General features: G+C 45.2%; 1 protein-coding gene across 19 annotated transcripts in view; it reads right to left on the reverse strand.

Annotated features, from left to right (window-relative positions):
- The window catches only part of kif1b (kinesin family member 1B), a 278399-nt gene extending 251626 nt beyond the window's left edge, over nucleotides 1–26773 (reverse strand). For 18 of the 19 annotated variants that reach the window (XM_073032205.1, XM_073032200.1, XM_073032199.1 and 15 more), the window contains exons 1-2: nucleotides 26405–26773; nucleotides 24468–24600 (exon numbers count right to left, since the gene is read on the reverse strand). In XM_073032205.1, the coding sequence (XP_072888306.1) occupies nucleotides 24468–24573 (106 nt within the window). In that variant the 5' untranslated portion in view covers nucleotides 24574–24600; nucleotides 26405–26773. Of the gene's footprint in view, nucleotides 1–24467; nucleotides 24601–24972; nucleotides 25089–26404 lie in introns of those variants that run through there. The other variant, XM_073032191.1, reaches the window with a different exon arrangement.
- Between the last annotated feature and the right edge of the window lie 797 nt (nucleotides 26774–27570).

Genomic DNA, 27570 nt, shown 5'->3' on the forward strand with positions numbered 1-27570 from the left:
ATGATACTAAGCTGGGTGGCAGTGTGACATGTGATGAGGATGTTAGGAGAATTCAGGGTGACTTGGATAGGCTGGGTGAGTGGGCAGATACTTGGCAGATGGCGTTTAATGTGAATAAGTGTGAGGTTATCCACTTTGGGAGTAAGAACAGGAAGGCAGATTATTATCTGAACGATGTAGAGTTGGATAAGGGAGAAATACAAAGAGATCTAGGAGTCCTTGTTCATCAGTCACTGAAGGTGAATGAGCAAGTGCAGCAGGCAGTGAAGAAGGCTAATGGCATGTTGGCCTTTATTACAAAGGGAATTGAGTACAAGAGCAAGGAAATCCTTTTGCATTTGTACAGAGCCCTTGTGAGACCACACCTGGAGTATTGTGTACAGTTTTGGTCTCCAGGGTTAAGGAAGGACATCCTGGCTATAGAGGAAGTGCAGCGTAGATTCACAAGATTAATTCCTGGGATGTCTGGACTGTCTTACGCAGAGAGGTTAGTGAGACTGGGCTTGTACACACTGGAATTAAGGAGATTGAGAGGGGATTTGATTGAAACATATAAGATTATTAAGGGATTGGACAAGATAGAGGCAGGAAATATGTTCCAGATGCTGGGAGAGTCCAGTACCAGAGGGCATAGTTTGAGAATAAGGGGTAGGTCATTTAGGACAGAGTTAAGGAAAAACTTCTTCTCCCAGAGAGTTGTGGGGGTCTGGAATGCACTGCCTCGGAAGGCAGTGGAGGCCAATTCTCTGGATGCTTTCAAGAAGGAGCTAGATAGGTATCTTATGGATAGGGGAATCAAGGGATATGGGGACAAGGCAGGAACCGGGTATTGATAGTAGATGATCAGCCATGATCTCAGAATGGCAGTGCAGGCTCGAAGGGCTGAATGATCTACTTCTGCACCTATTGTCTATTGTCTATTGACCCAGCAGACCTTGGGAGCCTGCGGAGGTCGGGACCCACCGCCCGCAGTGTTTCTGTTCTGTTGACGGGAAGCGATCGCGATTGAAAATAAAGTGGAAATAAAGCATTTGTAAAGAGGTGAAACGCCACCGGTCATTGGAAAAGCGTTAGGCTACAGTCGATCAACGATCGGAACAATTTAAAGGATAACAGATAAAGTGAGAATAATGGAGCATGTGAAACGCCCTGCCCCGATGAAAGCTAGAATTATTACGAAGCAACGCAGCAGTTTAATTATTGAAATACATATGTTTAAGTGTTTTATATGCACAGAAAGGTAAAATATATACTATATACTAAGACAAACATTTGACGAACTGACGCTAAATAATACCGGATGTGCTTGTTCCGACTTACGTACAAATCCGACTTAAAGACGTACTCAGGAACGGAACTCGTATGTAACCCGGGGACTACCTGTAGCTTCTTCCCCTCTGCCATCCAACCCTTGAACTCTACCTCACTTTTTTTATTTTTGCACGACTTAACCGCATTTACTGTAATTCACATTTTTCCTTTATGTATTGCAGTGTGCTGCTGCTGCAAAGATAACATATTTCACAACATATCCTAGAGATATTAAACCTGATTCTGAAAAAAAAAAATCAGTGCACACCATTACAGCACAGAAGGAGACCACGGGCTCTGTGAGAAAGAGTGGCCTTGGCACTCCCAGTCCCTCGTCCTCGGAAAGATTTTGCCTCAAGTCTGCAAAGATGCGGCAGAGATCAGCTCAATGCTGCATTATTGATTGCGAAGCACTCCGATAACCTCACCACCTCGAAATCCTGTTGCTTCAGCATCTGGCTCCCTCGTCTACTTTAGAATGCATGCCAAAGGTTCAGATCAGAACAAGGTACGTGCCCAGAACCAGGCTCCTGACTGTGGGTTTAAGGGGTTAGTGTTCAGAACACCAACAGTCAGAGTAATACAGTGCAGAAACAGGCCCTCTGGCCCAGTCAGTCAGTGCCAAACTATTATTCTGTAGTCTACCTGCACCCTGCAAGTCTCTCCCATCCACACACATATCCATGACTCTCTGTAAAAAACTTAATTCTCACAATCTCTTGAACCCACACTCTCTCACTTTCAATCCATGCCCTCTGGCATTAGAGATTTCAACCCTGGGAAACAGAGGTTCCCCGTCCACTCTATCTGTGCCTCGCAATCTTATAAACTTCTATCAGATCTCCCTTTAGCCTCCAGTGCTCTAGAGAAAACCACCCAAGTTTGTCCAGCCTCTCACGATAGCACATGCCCTCTAAGCCAGGCAGATTCCTAGTGAACCTCTTCTGCACCCTCTCCAAAGCCTCAACATCCTTCCTATAGTGGGGCAACCAGAACAATACGCAATACCCCTCACGTGGCCTAACCAGAGTCTTATAAAGTTGCAACACAGGCTAGATACAGATTAGAGGTATGGCACCTCAAATTCTGTCATGGTAGTCTCCAATTTTATAGCATCATCAATTTCTATCATTTCTGATAATTAACCCTACCTGTCCCTTCACCCCCCCACTTACCTGGTTTACCCTTATCCCTCTAACCCAACGGATCACAACCTTTTTTTTATGCCATGAGGCCTTACCATTAACAGAGGGGTCTGTGGACCCTGCCTTAGAGATGGTGTCGGAATTGAACTCTGAACTCTAGAATGCCCCAGGCTGTAGTAGCGCTGCGCTATATATACCGATTTATGGAATGCATTCTTTAAAAAATGTTCAAGTATTTTGTTTGGGTTTATAATGTAAGACACTAATCAACAATAAAATGGCAGGATAAGGGAAGCCAACACAAACTTGTGCAATGTGGATCTTTCCTCCGTGTTTCAACTGAAGGACACCGCAGTGTCATTAAAAAAAAATCAATAAAGGATGGAGTTCTGTGGTGGAAGAAGGCAGTAAATTATAAGGAAATGATTAGATCCTGCTACAAACAGCCCCTCCTGCAGTCAACGACATCCTTCAGGGAAGAAATTTACACTTCATCTGGTCTTTATCCAACTCCAGACCCACCACTGCAGTCAACTGGCAATTCAAAGTACATTTATTATTAAAATATGTGGACATTATACAACCTTGAAATCTGTCTCCTCACAGGCAGCCACAAAACAAGAAACACAAAAGAACTCATGAAAAAAACAACAAACATGAGTGGGGTGGGGGGGGTGGAAGGGTGAGAAACAAATTGTGAAAGCAATAAAAGTAAGTCAGTAACTTAGAATGAAAGTGAGTCCTCAGATATGAGGCCTGGAACAGCCGGAGCAGGCCACAGCCTCAGGTATGAGGCCTGGAACAGCCAGAGCAGGCCACAGCCTCAGATATGAGGCCTGGAACAGCCGGAGCAGGCCACAGCCTCAGATATGAGGCCTGGAACAGCCGGAGCAGGCCACAGCCTCAGGTATGAGGCCTGGAACAGCCAGAGCAGGCCACAGCCTCAGGTATGAGGCCTGGAACAGCCGGAGCAGGCCAAAGCCTCAGATATGAGGCCTGGAACAGCCGGAGCAGGCCACAGCCTCAGATATGAGGCCTGGAACAGCCGGAGCAGGCCAAAGCCTCAGGTATGAGGCCTGGAACAGCCGGAGCAGGCCACAGCCTCAGATATGAGGCCTGGAACAGCCGGAGCAGGCCACAGCCTCAGGTATGAGGCCTGGAACAGCCGGAGCAGGCCACAGCCTCAGCTTCAGGTCAGCATATAACGGAGTAAACATCGCAGAGCCCGCAGACACAAAGCCCAGGGCAGCCAGAGCAGGCCACAGCCTCAGCTTCAGGTCAGTATATAGCGGAGTAAACATCGCAGAGCCCGCAGACACAAAGCCCAGGGCAGCCGGAGCAGGCCACAGCCTCAAGCTCAGTTCAGAGAAGAGCTGAGTAAACATTGCAGAGTTGAGAGCAGCCAGAGAAGGCACTGTCAACAATCATCCACATTCTCAGACAGAACAAGTCTAAAAAATATATTAAAATGTGTAAAGTTTCATTATCAATGTAATACTGTTGTATGTGGAGGCATTCGAACCAAATCAGTTGCCCTCTGGAGATGTTTTACTGTAGGGATGACAAAATACATTCTCAGGGCTACAAGATCAAACCACACAACACAACAATGGACCATTGATTAAAAGGCTCGAGAGCAACATCAGCTCCCAAGCAGAGAGCCATAAGGATGCTCAGACTTCACAAGGACCAAGCAGGAAGATTAACAAATTAAGATTATAACCATATCCACTAACTTTTAGCCCTCAACCACAAAACCAATCCTCTTTAGCACCATTTTTAATTGTGACTTGGAGTAATATTATATGTCTTGCACTGCACTGCCACCGCAAAACAGCAAATTTCAAGACGCAAACACGAGCAAGTCTGCAGATGCTGGAAATCCAACACAACGCGCACGCATGTACACGTACACACACACACCACCCCCCCCCACCCCCACTGGAGGAACTGAGCAAGACCTGGAAAAGAGTACACAGTTGACATTTTGGGCCCAGACTGTTCTTCAGGACTGAGGCGAACATCAATTTCAAGATGTATGTCAGTGTTCTTAAATCTGATTCTGATTCACTTCTGAAGTGAAGTTGCTACTGCGTACAGGGCAACAACTAGGAAGTGCTTTCAGCCGTCCTACAAAGGAGGCAGAGGGGCTACAGAAATGCAATTCTTTCTTTCTCATCACTGCCTCTTTCTGGGCTATTAAGGTCTTTGTCTGGTGATCAATTTTAATGCAATCAATTCCCATGCATCTTCTGCAAGGCGATCTGTCCTAACCCAAATCAATGGAAACGTGAAGTTCGTGACACAAAGGCCAATTTAAAATATGGTAAATGACAGCGATTTGTCTTGACGGTGGTCACTTTTTTTGTAAGAGGAAGCAAGCTAGCATAAATGTAGATAAGTTCTTGATTGCTGAGTCGATCCTAAACGAGGGAGAAGGCTTCTAAAAATAAATCGAAATACTGATGTTACTGATATGCCAGCATGAGAAGCCAAGGACAGAAATCAAGAATGCAAGATCACTCCTGGTGCAGTACGCTTCAAATTATGTTTGGAACGTGAACCGACCTTGCAGGAATTTAAGCAGCACAGATTAAAAATAACGCAGCAGCATCAGACAGGCCTTATGAGAATTTGCTGGTACCTCACCGACCGCACATGTGGAGATAAATGAACTTCACCAGCCACCAGCCACTCGAAATATTGCGTCACAGCTACACTGGTGTCACTGACTCATGCAAAAGGCCACATTTTGAAGATGTTATTGAGATGACACCACACATAACAAGCAGCTCTCCCCTTCCTCCTCGCACGAGAGCTTGTCAGTGTCAAGGACCTTGTGGTATTCACCCCTTTCCACGCTAACCTCAGATCAGGCTCACGGTCACTGACTGTGCAAGAGTCTTGGACACACATCAAAAAAAACTGTCAGGCGAAGACGCTTTCAAAAATAATGAAACGTTTATTTAATATCAAAAGATTTACTATAAAGAGCAGTAAACAGCAAAACAAAAATCAATATTTGGTGTGACCACCCCTTCTCTGCCTTTAAAACTGCATCAATTCTCTTAGGTACGCTGTCATGCAGTCTTATAAGAAAATCAGCTTGTTCGAAGCATTTTGAAGAACTTGCCACAGTTCTTCTGCAGACTTTGGCTGTCTCGCTTGCTTCTGTCTCTCCCGGTAATCCCAGATAGAAGCGATGATGTTGAGATCAGGGCTCTGTGGAGGCCGTACCACCTGAAACCACATAATAAAAGTAGAGGGTGTCTCGGACGGTAGGGTATGTTGTGAAATTTGCTGTTTCGTGACAGCAGTACAGTGCAAGGCATAAAGTAGTGAGGTAGAGTCCAAGGCCTTAATGGGAAGGCGGTGTTCCTGAATTGTTGAGTGTGTGCCTTCAGGCTCCTGTATCTCCTCCCTGACGGTAACAAAGGGAAGAGGGCATGTCCTGCAAGGTGAGGGCCTTTTATAATGGACGCCACTTCCTTGAAGCACTGCCTTTTGAAGGTGCCCTCAATGGTGGGGAGGGTTGTGTCCATGATGGAGCTGGCTAGGTCTACAACCCTCTGCAGTCTCTTTTGATTCTGTACACTGGTGTCTCCATACCAGGCTGCAATTCAACCTGTCAGAATGCCGTCCACTGTACACATGTAGAAATTTCCTGGAGTCGTTGATGACACACCAAATCTCGTCAAAATGCTTATGAAGCACAGCCACTGCCCTGCCTTTGTGGTGATCGTAGGATAGATCCTCAGAGACGTTGAAGACCAGGAACCCGAAAAAAAATACCCAGTCAAAGAAAAAAAAACAAATAAAAAGACCAACACTCGATGCGCAAGAGAAAGAGAAAAAACACAAATTATGCAAACAATTGAAGCGAACAGCAGCATTCCAAACCAAAAATTAGTCCTCAGATCCGAATCTCAAAGCAGCCTGGAGTAGGCCCAAAGCCTCACTTATCAGTTCACCATAGTAGCAGGCACAGAGCACAGCAGCCGGGGCGGTCTTCATAACCTCAGCATCATGGAGAACAAGCGAAATTGAGTCTCATCCCAACCAACACCCTGTCTTTGCAGTCTATCTGGGCCAGTATTTAAGTTGACCCAAAGACAGAACCGCGAAAGGCTCCGCGCCCTGGAGAGAGGAGTGAAGCTCATGGAGAGCCAGCGAAAATGGCTGTCACCACCAATGTGAGCCAGCGCTTAAATTGCCTAAACAGCGTATAGAACCTCGCACTGGGGCCCAGGCACCGCTGCTGTGAAAGGCTCCAGGCCTAGACCACGCCGCTCAGCTACTTGCTCCAGGCCCAGCACAAAGCCACTCTCAAGCTCTTCAGATCAGCTCAGAGTCCAAAACAATCGGCCTTGCTCCTGGGCCACCTGTACAGGCATCAGAACTCCATCGCAACAATCCTGCGACACACCATCTCGGCTCATTCCCCGAACTTTCCTAGCCAACCCTCGCCTCTTCCCCGTTTGTGGCAATAATTTAAACACAATTTACCTCACAAAAGGTATTTTTAGTGATGGATTTCTTAAGTTTTTGACCGACAAAAAGCTGCCATGCACATTTGGTAGCACCATCTTAATTAGACGGAATGATAGCAAAATCTAAAAGAAATTTGGACAAGGCATATGGGTGGGAGGGATTTGGAGGGCTGTGATCCAGGTAAAGATTAATGGGACTAGGCAGAATAATAGTTTGATACAGACCAGATGGGCTGAAGGGCCTTTTTGTGCTATCGTGCTCTACGATTCTATGACTGAAGGAATTCAGCAACCTGAATTAACTGTAAATTTAAAATAAATTGATCGTGTGCATAGTCAGAGGCTTTTTTCCCCAGGGCTGAAATGGTTGCCACAAGAGGACACAGGTTTAAGGTGCTGGGGAGTGGGTACAGAGGAGATGTCAGGGGTAAGTTTTTTTTAAACTCAGAGAGTGGTGAGTGCGTGGAATGGGCTGCTGGCAACGGTGGTGGAGGCGGATACGATAGGGTCTTTTAAGAGACTTTTGGATAAGTACATGGAACTTAGTAAAATAGAAGGCTATAGATAAGCCTAGTAATTTCTAAGGCAGGGACATGTTCAGCACAACTTTGTGGGCCGAAGGGCCTGTATTGTGCTGTAGGTTTTCTATGTTTCTAAATTCTGCATAAAAAGTTTGCAAGTTACCTCTGAATGCTAGATTATTAAGACTTAGTTACACATGCACCAAGCAGGATGATATGAAGTCTGATTTGCAAACCTTATCAAAGTGCAATTTTCCTTATCTTCAGTTGTATCTCCAGTTTACTTTTGAAATTAATGACTGAATTTACCATTAATCACATGATTACCTTCAAGTCTTGGCCCGAAATATCAACTGTTTATTCATGTCCATAGATGCTACCTAACCTGCTGAGGTTCTCCAGCACTTCTTGTGCGTGTGTGTGTTGCTTTGGAGCTGGGGCTTTATGCTTCGGCTCTTGGTAGGGTAATAGGGTAGAGGAAGCCCTGAACCCTACTGGAGATGGAGGACCTACGTTGCTGCCTTAGACACCAATGGCAAAATGAGGAGCAAGTTCCCTCTGCCGGTATTGCAGCCACTCGAAATTTAAACACGATGTGGGTCCAGACCTTAAATCCTAATTAGATGAAGGCCAAATTTATTTTTTTTTAAAATCTGTTCAGAATGCAATCTCCTAGATTGGAATTGCAGTATCAGCTTTCAATTAGCACCGGATTTCATTTCCGCACTTTTAATGCATTACCGGAGCCAAGTGAGTGCATCAATATCTCTCCTGTAACAGCTACAGAAATACAGTGCTGTAGAGACAGATCAATCAACACAGCCAGGAATTCTACAGCAGACCGGCAAGAGCACGCCATGTGCCGAGCTCCTGCAGTATAATAAAACCCCTTAACTAAATTACCAACAAGTAATCACAAAACCAGTTGTGAGGATTCACTGGGGTGGCACGGGAGTAGCAGTTAGCGTAACGCTATCACCGTGCCAGCGATGATGGATGGTCGTATGAGCAGCTGGTGCACATCACAAGTCTTGGTTCTGCGACCACTGACGCCAGGCAACCTCTGAAGAGTATCGATAATGGCTGGGGTCACCCCTCTTGTAAAGACACTGCCCAGAAGGCAGCAAAGGCAAACCACTTCCATGGGAAAATTTGCCAAGAACAGCCATGGTCGTGAGACCATGATCGCCCACGTCATACAACACTGCATAATGAATGAATGGATGATACACCACACAATGGTATGGTAACTTAGTGGTTCACACAACACTTTACACACCAGCTGTAAGATTGGGTTTGAATCCCACCACTGCTTACAAGGAGTTTGTATGTTCTCCCAGTGAGAGATTTAAACCACAATGTATAACTTCTCCCACCAATTCCCTCAACACTGGGCAGACTTCACATAATCTGATCAACCATTCAAGTTAGCGACCCCCACCCCCTCTATTATTCCCATCACAGTGCTTTAAACCAAGTTTTATAATGCTCTTTACATTGTAGATACATGCTAGTATGTATTTACATACATTTTATTCAGTATCCATGCTTGTAGCTTTTATATAATTCTTTAGAACCGTTCAATGCTGTTGAACATGTTTTTGTTGCATGTCTCACCCTGACCAACTCACCACAGCAAATTCCTCATACGTGTAAATCTATGTGGTGAATAAAGTTGATCCTCGAACTATCATTCTCCCTCAAAAAGCATTTTTTAAAAAAAAAAAACAAAAATTGTGAAAATGCACAACCCAGCCACTTTAACAAAACCTCCAGCATTATTCTGAGCATAAATCACAAACACAAGAAAATCTGCAGGCGCTGGAAATCCAAAGCAACACACACAAAATGCTGGGGGAACTCAGCAGGACAGGCAGCAGCTATTGAAAAGAGTAAACAGTCGACATTTCAGGCCGAGATCCTTCATCAGAACTGACAAGGGTCTCGGCCCAAAACATGGACTGCTCACTCTTTCCCATAGACGCTGCCTGACCTGCTGAGTTCCTCCAGCATCTTGCGTGTGTCGCTTATTCTGAGCGCATACGTTTGCTTGCAGAGCCACTAGAATATGCCAAACACCAGCTGCTCTTCTCAGAAGTGCCCCCGAGCTCCAGGCATACGAACAGTAATGGAAAAAAAAACACTTGTGTCCAACAGCAACCAAGTGTCACTAATTATGGATCGGTTTACTTGTCACATTCAGGGATGCAGAACTGGTTTAATAGGTCACCAGTGTGTAAAAAAAATACACACAGCAAACCATTTTAAAACACGACAGGCTGGGCAGGCTCCATTAACTCAAACCACAGGTAATAAAGACAAAAGAAAGGCCTGTGGAATCGGGGAAATATTTGATTTCAACCATTTAAGTAATGTGGTCAGTTTTTCGGGGGAAAGGGAGATGCAAACACTTTGACAAAGGTGTCTCACAATGAACAGTTCCTGCTATTAGTAGTATATCCACCTTCATACTGGCCAAGACTCAACACTAATAATGTTAACAGTGAAATTAAGGTCAACTTCCAGTAAGCTGTGTATGTACACTCAGTGGCCGCTCTATTTACCTCCAGTGCCTAATAAAGTTTCCACTCAGTGTACGTTTGTGGTTTGCTGCTGCTGTAGCCCGTCCACTCCAAGGTTCACTGCGTTGTACGTTCAGAGATGCTCTTCTGCACACCACTGTTGTAACGTGTGGTTATTTGAGTTACTGTCACCTTCCTGTCAGCTTGAACCAGTCTGGCCACTCTCCTCTGACCTCTCTCATTAACCAGGTGATTTCACCCACAGACCTGCCACTTACTCAGTGTTTTTCACACCATTCTCTGTAAACTCTAGAGACTGTTGTGCGTGAAAATCCCAGGAGATCAAGCAGTTTCTGAGATACTCAAACCACCCCATCTGGCACCAACAATCATTCCACGGTCAGTCACTTAGATCACATTTCTGAACAAGAACTTGACCATGTCTGCATGTTTTTTTATGTATCGAGTTGCTGCCGCATGATTGGCTGATCAGATATTTGCAAAGAGCAAGTATACAGATGTACCTAATAAAGTGGCCATTAAGTGTGGATACCAGTTTCCATTAAAACCCAACATCTTGTTTGACTGCAATAACAATGAGCTTCTCTAAGATAAAGATTAACTTTAAACACCGAAACTTACAGAGAAGTGTGTCTTTTGCCTCAATGACCAACACAGTCTGAGGATGTGCTGGGGGCAGCCCACAAGTGCCAACATCTCACTAACCCGTATGTCTTTGGAATGTGGGAGGAAACCAGAGCACCCGGAGGAAACCCACATGGTTACGGGGAGAACGTACAAACTCCTTAAAACAGTGGCAAGAAATGAACTTGGGTCAGTGGTGCTGGAAAGCGTTGTGCTAACATGCCACCCAATTCTGACTGAACCCAGGAGCACAAGGAGAGTCTGAGCTTACAAGTTAGACGCTCTGCAGAGTTATTCCCGGAGAGGTTCCAGTGGCACGCACATGCCAGACAAGTTTAAAAGGCGTTGAAGACACAGCTTGGCTGCTGGGGAATCAGATCTCAATAAGTGGGGAATTAGGAAGCTAACGATGATAATGGTAAGCACATAACTACCATGGCATGGCACAGTAGCGTAGGGGTTAGCAAAACGCAACGACAGCGCCACCAACCCCGGTTCAATTCCCGCCACAGTTTTAAGGAGTTTGGACATTCTCCCTGCGAGTGTCTCCTCCAGTTGCTCCGGTCTCCTCCCACATTCCAAAGGGACGCCCGGGTTAGTAGGTCACAGGGGTGTAAATGGGTAGTGCAGGCTCGTCAGGCCGGAAGGGTGTGTTATTCTGCTCTATCTCTAAATTAAAAACTAGCAGGTGTCATGAGAATGCAGCTGCTTACCCATGTCCTTCAGCGAAGGAAACTCACCCAGTTGGACAATAGATTACGAGTAACATGACTGACACTCAAACGGCCTTGAAAGCCTCTCAATTCAGAGGCAATTAGGAAGTTGCAATAAATATTGACTGGGTCGGTAACACTTCCATCCATTGAACAGACAAATATCTGAAGTCATGAATTACACACACACACAAACATCCTTGAGGGAAAAACAAGGGGAGAGTGCAAAGCCTGAATGTCACAAAAGATAATTGGAAGCTGAATGAAAAATCCAGCGCAATTTTAAAGGCAGCGTATAAAGGTGAATATGTGAATCACCTCGACAGCTCTAGACACGCATGACGCCAATTATTTTTAACCTTCCGTATAGCATCCATTCAAAATGAAGGGAGTAAAACTAACAGCCTGGCATCTTCACTTGTCCCTGAGTAAATTGTATGTTTGGCAACCTAATTAAAGCAAGTTCTGTATCAACCTGCCAAAGTTCACCACCCTGAAATTTCTGCTGGCTCAAACAACCTGTAATTGAGGCGATACCAGCCAAGTACAGCATTAATTTGTTGCCATTAAATAAGAGTCTCAATAAACATTCTCCACAACTGAAAATAATCTTCAAGGCTTTGTCTCCTATTCCAGTTTCATACCTCTACAGCTCCGTTGGACTGGGCTGCAGAATTGTTATTTTTCTGGCAGCTTGACGCTCCTGTTTTATACAATCACCTATCATTTATGAAATTGTTCAGTGAGTGTTTCAGTGGTAGGTAACATTACTGAATCTGGCTATGTGATCGGTTAGCTGTTATCTGCTAGGATTATCGGTCTGTTATGAGAAGACCAGACCACAATGGTTCACTCTCTTTTCCCTAGCCTGACTTCCCCTTCTTTGTTTCTCACCACGCTTCTCCCTTCTTTTGTTCATTCTTGTAACACTTAATGAAACAATTGTGAGCAATGAGTTTTATGCCTCATTCTTAACTTCCGAAGAAACCGTGGATCACAAAAGCTTCATCGTCCAACAGGCCCCTTTCCTCATTCTCGAGCCGGTTCTTGCTGGGGGGCCATTAAAGAGCCCAACGCTACCACCATGTCCCAACGTCCACCTCACAGAAATACAACAGCAAGAAAGGTCAATGATCCCGTAAAAATCTATTCCGGTTCCAAGCAAGAGCACAACTGACAATAGCACCTCCTCCACTCACTCCCCTAAACCTTTGAAGTTCTTTCCCTTTAGATCAGGGGTTCCCAACTTTCTTTTTATGCCATGGACCCATACCATTAAGCAAGGGGTCCACAGACCCCAGGTTGGGAACCCCTGTTTCAGACACATATCCAACTGCAGAGAGATGTGAACACAGCTCCACACATCACAGGAACCAGCCTCCCCTCTATGGACTGTCTAACCCTCAGGAAAGCAGCCAGCATAATCAAAGACCCCACCACCCTGGAAAGTCTCACTTCTGCCCCCTCCCATTAGGTAGAAGACACCAAAACCTGAAAACACGTACCACCAAGCTCAAAGACAACTGCTATCCCATTGTTATCAGGCTCTTGAACAATAAGATGGACTCCTGGTCTCATGATCTACCTTATTATGATTAAGCACTTTATCGCTTATCTACTCTGCACTTTATTTCAGTAGCCTTTACACTTTATTCTGCATTGTTACTGTTTTACCTTGTTCTAGCTCAAAGCACTGTGTGTAATGATTGATATGAATGAACAGTTACCCAAGGCAAAATTTTCCACTGTATCTTGGTACATGTGACAATAATAGACGATACTAATAGCAACTCACTTTGAGTGTCGCTGTCTTAAGTAGATGTTAGTGTGGGCACAAGCTCACAGAAGTTGAAAGAGGACAATGCAGTTGTTCACAAGCGAGGCAGGAACTGGTATGAATGTTGGCTTCATCTTCCTATATTACAGCAGTGAACCTTCAAGATGACCACAACTGTGTTGGGATTTGCAGGCTTGTGTGTGAAAAACCCTGGCTTCCTTGAGAACCACCAGCCCCGCCAAACTAGTGAGAAGGTGCTCTCTCACCCCAAACGCCAGTTTGTGTGGATGCTGCCTTTTTACAAATAACAGACAGTATTCTGCATACAATTAAAGGAATTATAGTTAAGAATCTTAACTTAAGGGTTAGGAAAGAATAACAAAAAGGGCCCATCCTAATTAAACAGTCAAATATGTACAAGTTGGAGCTGGTCTTGAACTTCCCTGTCACTCACCCGCTGGGCCCTCGCCAGCGTGAACCCCCACACCACCTTCTGAATGTTGCTCACAATCCATCTCGAACAAACGGGTCTCCCACCGGAGACCGGTTCTCCCCAGCGTCTTCTCTCCTCAGCTCCTCTCGAACAAAAGCCCAAGACCAACCTTATTGTCCCTCACCAAGAAAAACTCCCGCCAAAGGCTTGGCGCTCATTCCTCATCATCCCTCATCTTCAACGGTAACCCAAACAAGCTGAAATGGAGCAAGCTGAAAACAGACCGCTCTCACAGAACTGCCAAAATGAAATACATACAGCATAACAGTAAAAGTATGAACCAGGGCATTACACGTGCCTCAATGCCCTGGCGAGCTATGTTGGCTTGAATCAGGGCTCCAGGCTTTGGCTCTCGGTGGGGTCACCCATGCAAACAGGTCAAAGGGTAGAGGCCAGACTAAAAGCTGTTCTCCAGTTTTGGGGGTTCAGCTCAGAGCAGCTGCAACTAATCAAACAAAAACTGGTACGGAAATAGCGATGAAGAATCCTTCTACATCTGAGTGTGATGGTATTCCTGAGTCTCCACCCGGAACTTGCGTGACTGACGATAGTGAAAACCGAGAGGAAGCTCCTGACTCGATGAAGGAAGCCCTGAGCACCATCAGAGATCTCCATTGACCCTCATTGCTGCCCTAAACACCAGCGGCGTAATGGGCAGTAAGCATCGAAGTGAAACCAGACAGATTCCAGCGTCACTGGGAAGGGCATTGACCAGCAGAATGTGTAAGGTCAGTGACATGAACCTTCACCCTCCCTTTGTTTCCCATAAAGTTTTTGAAAATTAAGCAACCTGGAGGAACTCCACAGGTCGAGTACCATCCGTGGTGGGAAGGAAGTGTTGCCGTTTCAGGTTGAAACCCTGCATCGCAGCGGTCCTGTCCCAAAACGTCTGCAATTCCTTCCCATCCACACATCTGCTCGCCCAGGAGATTGCGTCACTACAGGTTCCAGCATCTGCCTGTGGCGATAACAAACCAACATCAACTCAGTTTTCAGCACCACAGCAGTTCCAGACTTTTACCAGCCATCGAGTAAAAATATTTTTCTTTTGTGTCGCTTATGGTTCTTCTGTCGTTCACCTTCATTTGTGCCTTTGGTTTCGAGATTCTTCTGCCAGTAGGAACAGTTTCTCTTCACTCACTCTCTCGAGACCTCTCAGCATCCTCTGCTCCAGACAGAACCAGCTCAACATCAGGTTCCCGAACACGATGGTGCAGGACCCAAGTCTCCGGCACCTTCTAGAAACCTCTTAGTTTTCAGTGGCAGGTGTCATGCCGCTTGAATCTAGACATTTTATAGGTCCATCACAGGTAAAGCCCTCCCCACCACTGAGCACATCTACACGGAGCACTGCCACAGGAAAGCAGTGTCCCGCAACAGGGGCCCCCAGCATCAACATCAGGCTCTCTTCCTGCTGCTGCCATCGGGAAGGTGGTACAAAAGCCTCAAGGCCCACATCACCAGGTTCAGGAACAGTTATTACCCCTCAACCATCAGGCTCTTGAACCAATGGGAATTAGCTTCACTCGCCCCATCACTGAAATGTTCCCACAACCGACGGACTCACTTTCAAGGGCTCTTCATCTGGTGTTCCTGATATTCATTGCTTATTTATTTATTATTATTTCTTTCTTTTGGTATTTGCACAGTTTGTCGTCTTTTGCACGCTGGTTGAACGCACAAGTTAGTGCAGTCTTTCATTGATTCTGTTATGGTTATAATTCTGTTGTGGATTTACTGAGTATGCCCGCAAGAAAATGAGTCTCAGGGTTGTATATGGTGACACACACATTCTTCTGAATTGTTGTCAATGGAATTTTGTTATCTCTACTTCGAGTATGAGAAGACCACGACCACGTTTTAGTCTGGTCTTTTCCTTTGTTCTCTCAACATTTCTCCTTTTTCCTCTTGTAATATTTAATAAAATGGTCATAAGCAACAGTAAGTAATTCCTGGCTTTCAAAGAATCCTTGGATCAAAGAGTCAGAGTCCAATTAAATGCTTATCCCTAGAATTATTCCAAGGCCTTGATATCTTCCATAGAGTGCAGAACTCTGAACTCAGGTTGTTCACTCCTTAGCTCCAAAGCACAGCAACTTCTCAGACTTATCCAACCAGAATTCCAAGGCAACAAATCAGGACATGATTAATTTTTGACTTTGGAGCCCTCTAGCCCAAGGGAACCCATGAACACTGCAGCGCTCCATCTCACTGGACACAATCCACAGGCTTCCCATTCTATAAGACCGTAAGATACAGGGGTAGAACTAGGCCATTTGGCCCATCAAGTCTGCTCCGACATTTCATGATGGCTGTTCCAATCTTCCTCTCAGCCCCAATCTCCTGCCTTCTCCCCGCATCCCTTCATGCCCTGACCAATCAAGAATCTATCAACCTCCACCTTAAATATACATAAAGATTGGCCTCCACAGCTGCAAAAAATTCCACAGATTCACCACTCCCCAGCTAAAGAAGTTCCTCCTCATCTCTGTTCTAAAAGGACGCTTCTGTATTCTAAGGCTGTGTACTCTGGTCCCACTCTCTCCAAGTGTTGGCGCATGGCCAAGTGGTTAAAGCATTCATCGAGTGATCTGAAGGACGCTAGTTCAAGCCTGGCTGAGGATGCGTGTGTGTCCTTGAGCAAGGCACTTAACCACACACTGCTCTGCGACAACACCGGTGCCAAGCTGTATGGGTCCTAATGCCCTCCCCTTGGACAACATCGGTGGCGTGGAGAGGGGAGACTTGCAGCTTGGGCAACTGCCGGTCTTCCATTAAAAAAATCCTTGCCCAGGCTTGCGCCCTGGAAACTTTCCAAGGTGCAAATCCATGGTCTATCGAGACTAACAGAGGCCTACACATACACTCTCTCTCTCCAACCATAGAAAACATCTTCTCCACATCCATTCTATCAAGACTTTTCACCATTCGATAGGTTTCAATGAGGTCAGCCTTCATTCTTCCGAATTCCAGTGAATACAGGCCCAGAGCCATCAAACACTCTTCATATGACAAGCCATTCAATCCTGGAATCATTTTTGTGAACCTCCTTTGAACCGTCTCCAGTTTCAGCACATCCTTTCTAAGATAAGGAACCCAAACCTGCTCACAGTACTCCAAGTGAGGCCTCACCAGTGTTTTATAAGTCTCAACGTTATATATTTGCTTTTATATTCTAGTCCTCTTGAAATTAATACTAACATCACATTTGCCTTCCTCACTAAAGATTCTACCTGCAAATTAACCTTCAGGGAATCCTGCACGAGGACTCTCAAAGTCCCTTTGTGCCTCAGTTTTTTTTGTATTTACTCTCCATTTAGAAAATAGTCTACCTTTTCATTCTCATATTTTACGGTTCTCAGAGTAAGCAACAGGAGAAACTTCACCGCTTATGTGAGATATACCACAACTAGAACCAAAGTCAGGTTTAATATCACTGGCATATGTCGTGAAATTAGTTGTTTTACAATAAAAATACATATACAAATTAAATTAAGTGGAGAAAGAGGGGGAAAAATAGTGAGAAAGTGTTCAGGGGTTCATTGTCCATTCAGAAATCTGATGACAGAGGGGAAGAAGCTGTTCCTGAAATGAATTTTTTTTTTCTCTCTCTCTCTCTCTCTTTCCCTCTCCTCCTGTACCTCCTTCGTAATGATAGCAATGAGAAGAGTGCATGTCCTGGCATCACCATTTGAAGGTGTCTTCAACACTGGGGAGGCTGGTCAGTACTATTAAATCATTACATCATGTAGCCATTAGATCAAATGTCTTAATGCAAAACAACAAAAAACACATGATATTACCATTAAAAGTGCAAAATTTATCTTGCTCTTCTGTGAGATTAATTACAAACCTCCTTTCTTACTTAAATGCATCACAATCTTGATCTGCATGCTACCTTTTACAAATATATTGAGGAAAGTTTGACTTAGACAAAAAAGAACACACGGGCGCAGAATTAAGCCAGTCAGCAGATCGAGTCTGTTCCGCCATTCCATCATGGCTGACTTAATGCATAATCAACATCCTTCTCCCCTTAACCTTTCACCCTTACTAGTCATGAAACTATCAACCTCCACTTTAAATATACTCAATGACTTGGCCTCCACAACTGTTTGTGGCAATGAATGCCACAGATTCACCACCCTCTGCCTAAAGAAATTCCTCCTCATCTCTGTTCTAGATGTCGTTCTATTCTGAGGACCTGCTTTCTGGTCCTAGAATCCCCAAATATAGGAAACATCCTCTCCACATCCACTCTATCTGTGTCCTCTGGTCCTAGACTCCCCCAGTATAGGAAGCATCCTCTCCACATCCACTCTATCTGTGTCCTCTGGTCCTAGACTCCCCCAGTATAGGAAGCATCCTCTCCACATCCACTCTATCTGTGTCCTATGGTCCTAGACTCCCCTACTATAGGAAACATCCACTCTATCTGTGTCCTCTGGTCCTAGACTCCCCCAGTATAGGAAGCATCCTCTCCACAACCACTCTATCTAGGCCTTTCAACAGTCAGTAGGTCTCAATGAGATCGTCCCTCATTCTTCCAAACTTCATTGAACTAAGTGACCAACACCTCAAGTAATTCCAGATTTCCCTGCAACAGATGACTAAAATGTCCACTTTCTGATACAATGCAACAGCGGGAGTATTTTGGTATAATGAAGTTCTACTTTTTAAAAAATTTTATTTGCATAATTTCTCTCCTTTTGCACACTGGTTGTCTGTCATTCTGTTTACGTATTTCTTTATGTTTCTGTGAGAATGCCCGCAAGAAAAATGAACCAGAAGGTAGTGTATAGTAACGTATACACATGACCTGGAAGAGGTCCTCATACAAACAGTGACTTTATCATTTCCTGCCCGTGTCACCTTATGTACAGAAACTCCCCCATCCAGCATCATTCTAGGTACATAAAATCAGTTTATGCATGTGAGATAATCTTGTGGATATACAGCCATACTCAGGAGTTATTTGTACGTTGTGTTTTATATTTATTGTGCTTTTTATTAACACTGCATTAGAATTGGGAGTAACAATCGTTTTCTTCCCCTTTACACTTTGTACTGAAAAATGACTATTTATTTAGAGATACACAGTGTGGAACAGACCCTTCTGGCCCAACGAGCCACACCGCCCAGCAACCCACCTATTTAACTCAAGCCTAATCACGGGACAATTTACAATGGCCAATTCACCTACTAACCGGTACGTCTTTGAACTGTGGGAAGGAAATGGAGCACCTGGTCACGGGGAGAGTGATCAAGCTCCTTACAGATGGTGCCAGAATGCCCGAGTTTAATGGCTTCGCCCTAACTGCCATGGCGCCCCAAAAGCAATCTTGAGTCCCTGATTAATAATTCCACTTTGAACTTTAGTCAGAAGTTAAATATAATGACGAGGGAGGCCACAGGTTATCTCATCAACGTAATGTGAAAGTGGAAACTCGGCCCCTGCCGAAGCTGTCCTGACAGGGGTCAGCTAAGATGCTCCACTGACAGTCATGAGAGGCTAGCTGCAAGGGCCAGCAGTCAACATTACAGCAACTATACTTCATTATGAGTTTAACGAGATTTGGTATGTCAACAAAAACTTCTATAGATGTACCGTGGAGAGCATTCTGACAGGCTGCATCACTGTCGGGTATGGGGGCGGTGGGGGCTACTGCACAGGACCGAAAGAAGCTGAAGAAGGTTGTAAATTTTGTCGGCTCCATCTTCGGAACTAGCCTACGAAAGTGCCCAGGACATCGTCAAGAAGTGGTGTCTCAGAAAGGAAGCGTCCATTCTTAAGGACCTCCAGCACCCAGGGCTTGCCCTTTTCTCTCTGTTACCAACAGGTAGGAGGTACAGAAGCCTGAAGGCACAGACTCAGCGATTCAGGAACAGCTTCTTCCCCTCTGCCATCTGATTCCTAAATGGACATTGAACCCTTGGACACTACCTCACTTTTTTATATTATTTCTGTTTTTGCACTATTTTTAATCTATTCAATATGCATATACTGTAATTAATTTCTTTTTTTTTTAAACTTTTCCTCTTCTATATCATGTATTGCATTGAACTGCTGCTGCTAAGTTAACAAATCTCATGACACATGCTGGTGATAATAAACCTGATTCTGATTCAAGATGTAGCACCTTATGCCAATGAACAATATCCGCCCATTGACACAGACACTGCCGGAAACTACAGCAAAAGACTTGGAAAAACCCAGCAGGACGAGCTGCTTCTGCAGAGGAAACAGACACTGGGTGTTTCAGGCTCAGACTCTACATCAGGATTGAAAGAGTAGAGGGGAAAGAGGCAGGAAAAGAGGTGGCGTGCGATACATGGACCCAGGTGAGAGGGATGGTTGGCAGATGGAGGAGGGAAGAGTGGAAATAGTGACAAAGGCTGAAGCAGAGGATGAGTAACAAATTATACATGTTTAGGATATTATGTACCATCCTGTGCAAAAGTCTTAGGTACGTATATATAGCTAGGGAGCACAAGAGTTTTGTACAATACTGTAGTAACTTTATGCATTGCACTGTATTGCTGCAAAAAAAAACATTTCATGACATCTGTGAGTGCTGATAAACCTGATTCTGATATGGGTCTCTATTGTGGACCGAGAGTGGGAAGGGGGCAGGGAGAGGGGAATCATGGTTGGGAAAAGGGGGAGAGGGAAGCACCAGAGAGACATTCTGTAATGACAGACAGACATACTTTACTGATCCCGAGGGAAATTGGGTTTCGTTGCAGTCACACCAACCAAGAATAGTGCAGAAATATAGCAATATAAAACCACAAATAATTAAATAATAACTAAATTATGCCAAGTGGAAATAAGTCCAGGACCAGCCTATTGGCTCAGGGTGTCTGACACTCCAAGGGAGGAGTTGTAAAGTTTGATGGCCACAGGCAGGAATGACTTCCTATGACGCTCAGTGTTGCATCTCGGTGGAATGAGTCAATAAAGTATGTCTGTCTGTTTAGAATCAAATGACTTTGCCTGGTGTCTCAGGGCTGCGTATGTCTGCACCCCCCCCAGCCCAACATGCCTTCTCACACCCCCCCCTTCCTGCAGCGCTCCACCCTCATCATTCCCAACATCCTTTGCTTCCGCCAGATTTCAAACTTGCTCACCGCTCCACGTTGACAAATACAGTCCTCTGCAAGAGTCTGAGGTACCCTAGCCATACATATCTATCTATAGATACACGTCCAAAGCAACACACACGAAAAGCCTGAAGAACTCAGCAGGTCAGGCAGCATCTATGGAAGTGAATAAACAGTCGACGTTTCCGGCTGAGACCCTTCTCCAGGACTGGAAAGATCCCCACCATCCAGGCCTTGTCATCTTTTTGCAGCTGCTGCACAGAAACCAGTAGCCCAACACAGCCTGGTTCAAGAACAGCTACTACCTTTCACCCAATTCTTTTCTTTTAACTAAACTACAAAAGTTTATCCATACAAAAATACAAACATCAAGTACCTACAAGTCTATAAATTCAATTCCCTCGGGGAGGGGGCACCATTCCCAGAAATCCCCCATTATGCCCATAGTGACCTCGTGCCCCCTCTCCAAGGACACCGGACACAAACGTGTCCCTGGAAGAGGAGCGGGCAGCCAGCCCGGGCAGAGCTCTCAAATGCCCGTACCTGTCAACCATCCCGCTCTGGAACCGTCCTGCACAACCCTAATCACCACATTCTAGCAACACCAGCGACCACTTGCTCTTTCTTGCAGAAACTGTGTAAAACTGATGCTTGTTTCGTATTTTCTTGTGAATGCTGCTAATCTGATGCTGCTGCAGACAAGTTTTGTTTCTCATTGCACCTGTGAAGGCGTGCACTTGCGCAGATGGCAACAGACCTGACTTTGACAGGAGCGAGAATTTAAATATTAAAAGAAAAATAACCACTCAGTCTTTCAGTACATCCAGTGAAGGAGGCGGCAAGCAGAAAAGAGGAAACCTTACAGCTCTTGGGCTACAGATTAAACAGTAAGAACTCCTAAGAGAAAATAATCAGTAATACACAGCACGACACAAAAGATTCCTTAGCTTCAGATCTTTCAGTAAAGCACATCAAAGATTCCGTCAGGTATTCTTCTCCCACCCTGACGGGACGTGCATCAATTTACATCACTTGCAGAGATGCAGTCAGATCCAGTCACCAGGCTTCCAGCCAACATGCCTCCGTTTCGTTCTTTCAATATTAATAACGACCTTCCTCACAGCAGAATATATCCGCTTTAATAGGATATTTTACGTGCTTCCATTTCAATGCAAAAATAAATTTTGATACATTTCCTAATAAGGATTAGGGAAAATATCAAAAGTTATTTTTGCGCTAATGCAGTATTACATTCTGCATTATTATGTTCAGGATTAAAATAATAGTCATTTGGATAATCTACGCCGAACGGATGAAGCAAATCCAGTCCCCCCCCCCCCCCCCACCCCCCACCCACCAGCTCAGTCAGCACAAAATTAAATGTGTTCGGAATACTCGATCGGCACAGGAAAATGCTCGGTGAATGCACACGAGCACACACACACACACACACACGCACGAATCAAAACAATTCCAGATAGCATTATATCAACATTACATACCACATTAAAACACAAACTTTAGATGGCACTCATTTACAAATACTGGCTGTGCAAGCACAATCCTGTCAAAATATATTCCCAATGAATACTGCAAAACAAACTTCATAAACATTTCTTGGAACATGCAATGTTGGTGGATGCAATAACTGCGCATTTAAAAGTCTTGCTGATACTTGCAAATTGATCATTACCATAAAAGAGGGGCAACAAAAAACAAAAAGACAGAGCTCAAAAAAACTCTTTCAGATGCAAGTTAATGTGAGTGATAGTATTTCTGATATTCATACACCCAGTGGGCACTTCATAAAGTATCTCCTGTATCTAATAAAGTGGCCACTGTATGTATGTTACACACAGAAAATGCTGGAGGGACTCAGCAGGCCAGGCAGCATCTGTGGAAAAGTGTACAGTTAACGCTTCTGGCAGAGAGGGTCTCGACCCGAAACATCAACTGTACTCTTTCCCACAGATGCTGCCTGGCCTGCTGAGATCCTCCAGCATTCCCTGTGTATTGCTTGGATTTGCAGTGTCTGCAGATTTTCCTCTTGATTGAATGTATGTTCATGGTCTTCGGCAGCTACCACCACATCCACTTCAAGGTTCGATGTGTTGTGCATTCAGAGATGCTCTTCTTTATGTCACTGTTGTAACATGTGATCATCTGAGTTACTGTCACCTTCTGTCAGCTTGAACCAGTCTGGCCATTCTCCTCTGACCTCTCTCATTAGCAAACCATTTTCGCTGACAGAACTGCCACTCACTAGATTTTTTCTGTGTGTTTTTCCCCACCATTCTCTGTAAACTTTAGAGACCGATGTGCATGAAAATCCCAGGAGATTAGCAGTTTCTGAGATACTCAAACCTCCCCATCTGGCACCAACAATCATTCCACTGTCAAAGTCACTTTGCTCACATTTCTTCCCCATTCTGTTGTTCGGCCTGAACAACAACTGAACCTCTTGACCGTGTCCGTAAATATCACAAGACCGCCACAAATTAAATATGAATACCATTTTAAGAGATAAGATAGAAAATTAATGCTTTTATGCATTGAGTTGCTGCCACATGATTGGCCGATTAGATAACTGCATTAACGAGCAGGTGTACAAGTGTACCTAATAAAATGGCCACTGAGTGCATTTCTTGCAAGAATACATAAATAATTAACACAAGATGTTTCCTTTCCAATCAGAAAGGAATTCATCATCATTTTTGATGTCATTTGGGTTAGTCTTGGGTTGTCATTACGTATTTTTAAACAGAACATTGATACACTCAGTATAAATGATTAACATAACCACAGCAACATGTCTCCTTTCCCGTTTCCCATCAGAAAGCAAATTATCACCATTTCTGATGTCAAAAAAGTTGACATTTTTGAACTAATTTGCTCCAAACGCTGTATTGTCTGCTTGCAACATCTAAAATATCACAAGAGTGCCACAAATTAAATATGACTGCCACTTTAATAAATAAGATAGCAAATTAATTTGCAACTCCACTAAATTAGTGCAAACTCTTTACATAAGACATAGGTGCAGAATTAGGCCATTTTCTGCTCCATCATGGCTGATTTATTATTCCTCTCAACCCCATTCTCCTGCCTCCACCTCATAACATTTGACACCCTGACTAGCCAAAAACCGATCAGCCTCCACTTTAAATATACTCAATGGCCGTGGCTTCTGCAGCTATCCTTGGCAACGATTCACCACCCTTTGGTTTAAAAAAAACTCCTTCTAATCTCTGATCTAAACGGACATCCCTCCATTCTGAATCTGTGCCCTCTGGTCCTAGTCTCACTTACTAGAGGGAATATTTTCTCCGCATCCACTGCCCAGGCTTTTCAATAATCTATACATTCTTTAAAAACAAATCCTATGTATAAACTCCTGAAAGATTGCCATTGTGGGAGACATACTAACGACCTCTGGCTTAAAAAAAACCTTCTCATCCCTCACTTATCATAGGAAAGCATTTTCTCCACATCCACTCTAAGCTTTTCAACATACAAACAAAATCCCACGTATAAACCCTGAGAGATTGCCGTTGTCGGAGACATACTAAGGATAAATGCTGCAGATAAAGAGTTAACGCTCCACAAAGGAAGGAGGTTCCTGCTCGCTGGAAACCAGCCTGATGCCTTGTGATTGTATCTGCAGTGTGGCACAGACAGAGTCGATGGACATGCGTGACGCCTTCGGATTCAAGGGGAGCCGAGCCGAGGCGGCCGGGTTCACTTACTGGTGGAGCTGCCTTGCATCTGGATGATGCACTTGGACTCCTTGCTGATCTCCCGGGAGTTGAAGGGTCTCACGCGGACCGCCACTTTGACTGACGCCCCAGACATCTCGCTCGGACTCGCAGCGGGCAGCCCCTGCATCAGAGATCGCGAAGGGACGTGTTAGCAAGTCACTCTCTCTCTCACACTCTCCCCCTCACACACACACACACTCTCGCATAAATCCATCAGCGCGCTGTTGTGATTACTTTCCCAATTGTGACACCGCAAACATGGCTGCCCGATCAGAGCTGCGGTGAGATTCAAAACAGCCCAACGCTTCCAAAAAAAGCATTCGGAATCCGTCCCCCTCCCACACTTCAAGCCCAGGGCCGGATCCTGCAAACATCCACTGAAATATTCAGCACTCCTGCCTCACACACACACATACGATAACGAGCAGAAAATAAAAGCATACTATGTTACACGTAAGATTTTGAAAGCTGCATTTTAGAGTCACTTCAGTACCAGTGAGAAGCGAATGGCTGGAAGAGTACACGCCCTTGATCTGCAGTGAGACAGAGGAGCCGTTTCAGTCTCCCGGTGCGCACAGACTCCGCCAGCGCGGCCGCTCACCGCCTCACTCCCAATCTGCTCCAAAATTAAACAGGACCAACTCGCCTTTAACTAGAGAATTAACTCCTAGGTATTCGAATTTTTCTCAGATGGAGAGTGACTACTCGAACATAATCTGACTCAGTTAAAATAAAGTTTTAAATAAACCAGTTAACCCCTGGGGGAGTGAGTTACCCAGTGCGATCCCATGTTACGAGTTCAGATGAGGTGTGTTTGGGGGAGGGGGCTTAAAGACCCCGTCAGTGCGCTCTTTAGGCCCCGGTAACCCACCCGCCCCTTCCCTTCATCCCTCGTGCTTTCCAGCACTCGTGGATTGTCACGCATCCAATCCCCTCCTCCGGTATTACCACCCAACGCCCCAACCCGCGTCGTTCACCCCCCAGAGCGATCCATTCTCTCTTCAACATCCAAACCACAGAACCAATACACCGGAGACAAGGCCACCCTCACTCCCGAACTCACCCCCCCCTCCACCGACACACACCCAACCCCAACTCCCTTTCAATTCACTCCAAACACAATTAAACCACCTTTCACTATACACTGACAAAATTAACCCCACCAGTTCACCCCAAATAAACCCCCTTTCACTTTAACCCCTAGACACACACAATTAAACCCCTTTCAATTCACTCTCAATTAAACACCCCTTCGCTTTACCAGCACACATACACACAATTAACCCCCTTTCACTTCACCCCCACTCAATTAAACCCCCCTTCACTTTGCCCCCACCCTTTTACTTTACCCCAAACAATTAAACCCCCTTTCACCTCACCCCCACACAATTAAACCCCCTTTCATTCACCCCCACATACAATTAAGCCCCCTTTCCGATTAAACCCCCTTTTCATTCATCCCCACACACAATTCAATCCCTTTTCATTCACCCTCACACACAATTAAGCCCCCTTTCATTCACCCCACACACAATTAAGCCCCCTTTCACTTCAACCCCAACACATACAATTAAGCCCCCTTCCAATTAAACCCCCCTTTCACTTCACCCCCACACACAAACACAATTAAGGCCCTTTTCCAATTAAACCTCCTTTCACTTCAACCCCACACACAATCAGCTTCATCTTTCCCCTTCATTCGTCCCCCACAGACATTTAACCTCCCCCATTCCCCAGCACCCACAAACACATACACCCCTACACCTTTCAATTCAGAATGCCCCCACACGCCCATCCTCTCCCATTCGCATCAATACAAATTCACTCAGATAAAATGCAATTCCCCATCCACTTCTCCCCACCCCCCGCACATAGACACACACACACATCCTCCTCCCCCCAGCCCTCCATCCCCACACCGTTACCTTGATGGAAAGACAGAAGCTCAGGAAGTGGACAGGACGGGCCGGGCCGGCTCGGGAAGCGGCGGCAACAATGTTACAGCTGGCGGCGGGCGGATACAATTGTAGCCGATGTGTCACAACACTCCAAGCCCATGACAGACAGCCGAGCGCTCCGGGCTCCCGGTCCCGGTCCCGGTCCCGGTCCTGCTAGATTTGGCCTCGAACTACCCGCAATCTCCTCCCGGCAAAGTGCATGCGAGCTAAAGCGCCGCCGGGGAGCCCAGATCCAAATGCAGAGGAGGAATCTCAACAAAAAAATATTAAATTCTCAATCTCAAAGCGGCGAGCAAACTAACAACGCCGGCCGCTTCTCCTTGGGCATTACGTCAACCTTCCTGTGATTGACAGAAGCGCCTCCCTGTGGGAATGTCAGCGGCCGCGAACGGGATTACGCAGCCAATAAGAGCTCGGTGAAGGCGGGACCTGTGCCTGACAATGACGTAACGATGCGGGGTGGCTGTGAACCGGGGCTCGACATTGCGCCCTGCTGCCATCTGGCGTCGGGAGGTTGTGTGACAGAGGCCGGCAGTCCGGCGGGAGAGTACCAACCAATTTTATTTAACACCTAGGCGGCGAACAATCCCGCTCCAAGGATACAGCAGGTAAATACAAACAAAATTAAAACTGGAGCTGCTGCAAGTATTCATTACTCGTGAAGAAACGACTTGCATTTGCCCCTTTCTCAGCCTTTATTGCAATTCCCAAATTACAACCAGCCACGTATGTTTAACGGGGCAGCGTGATTTTTGCAGCAACAAGGAACCCCAGTGTGGGGGTAGGAATTATCTTCAGGACTGCTCGTATTTTGCGCAAAGCAATTCCTACATGAAGCCAAATATAATGACCAATTAAATTATTTCAAAAGTTCAAAATAAATGTTATTATCAAAGTACATGATAATTCTCACCATTCTCAGTCCTGAGATTCATTTTCCTGTGGCCGCACGCAGCAAAACTATAGAATAGTAGATATAACAGGATCCGCGAAAAATCAGCCAGAGTGCAGAAAACAACAAACTGTGCAAATGCAAATTAAATAAATAGCAATAATTAAGAAGAACATGAGATAAAATGTCCTTCAAGTGAGATCATTGGTTGGGGGAAATAGCTCAATGATGGGCAAATGAG

Source organism: Hemitrygon akajei, chromosome 29 (genome assembly GCF_048418815.1).
Source record: "Hemitrygon akajei chromosome 29, sHemAka1.3, whole genome shotgun sequence".
NCBI lineage: Eukaryota > Metazoa > Chordata > Chondrichthyes > Myliobatiformes > Dasyatidae > Hemitrygon > Hemitrygon akajei.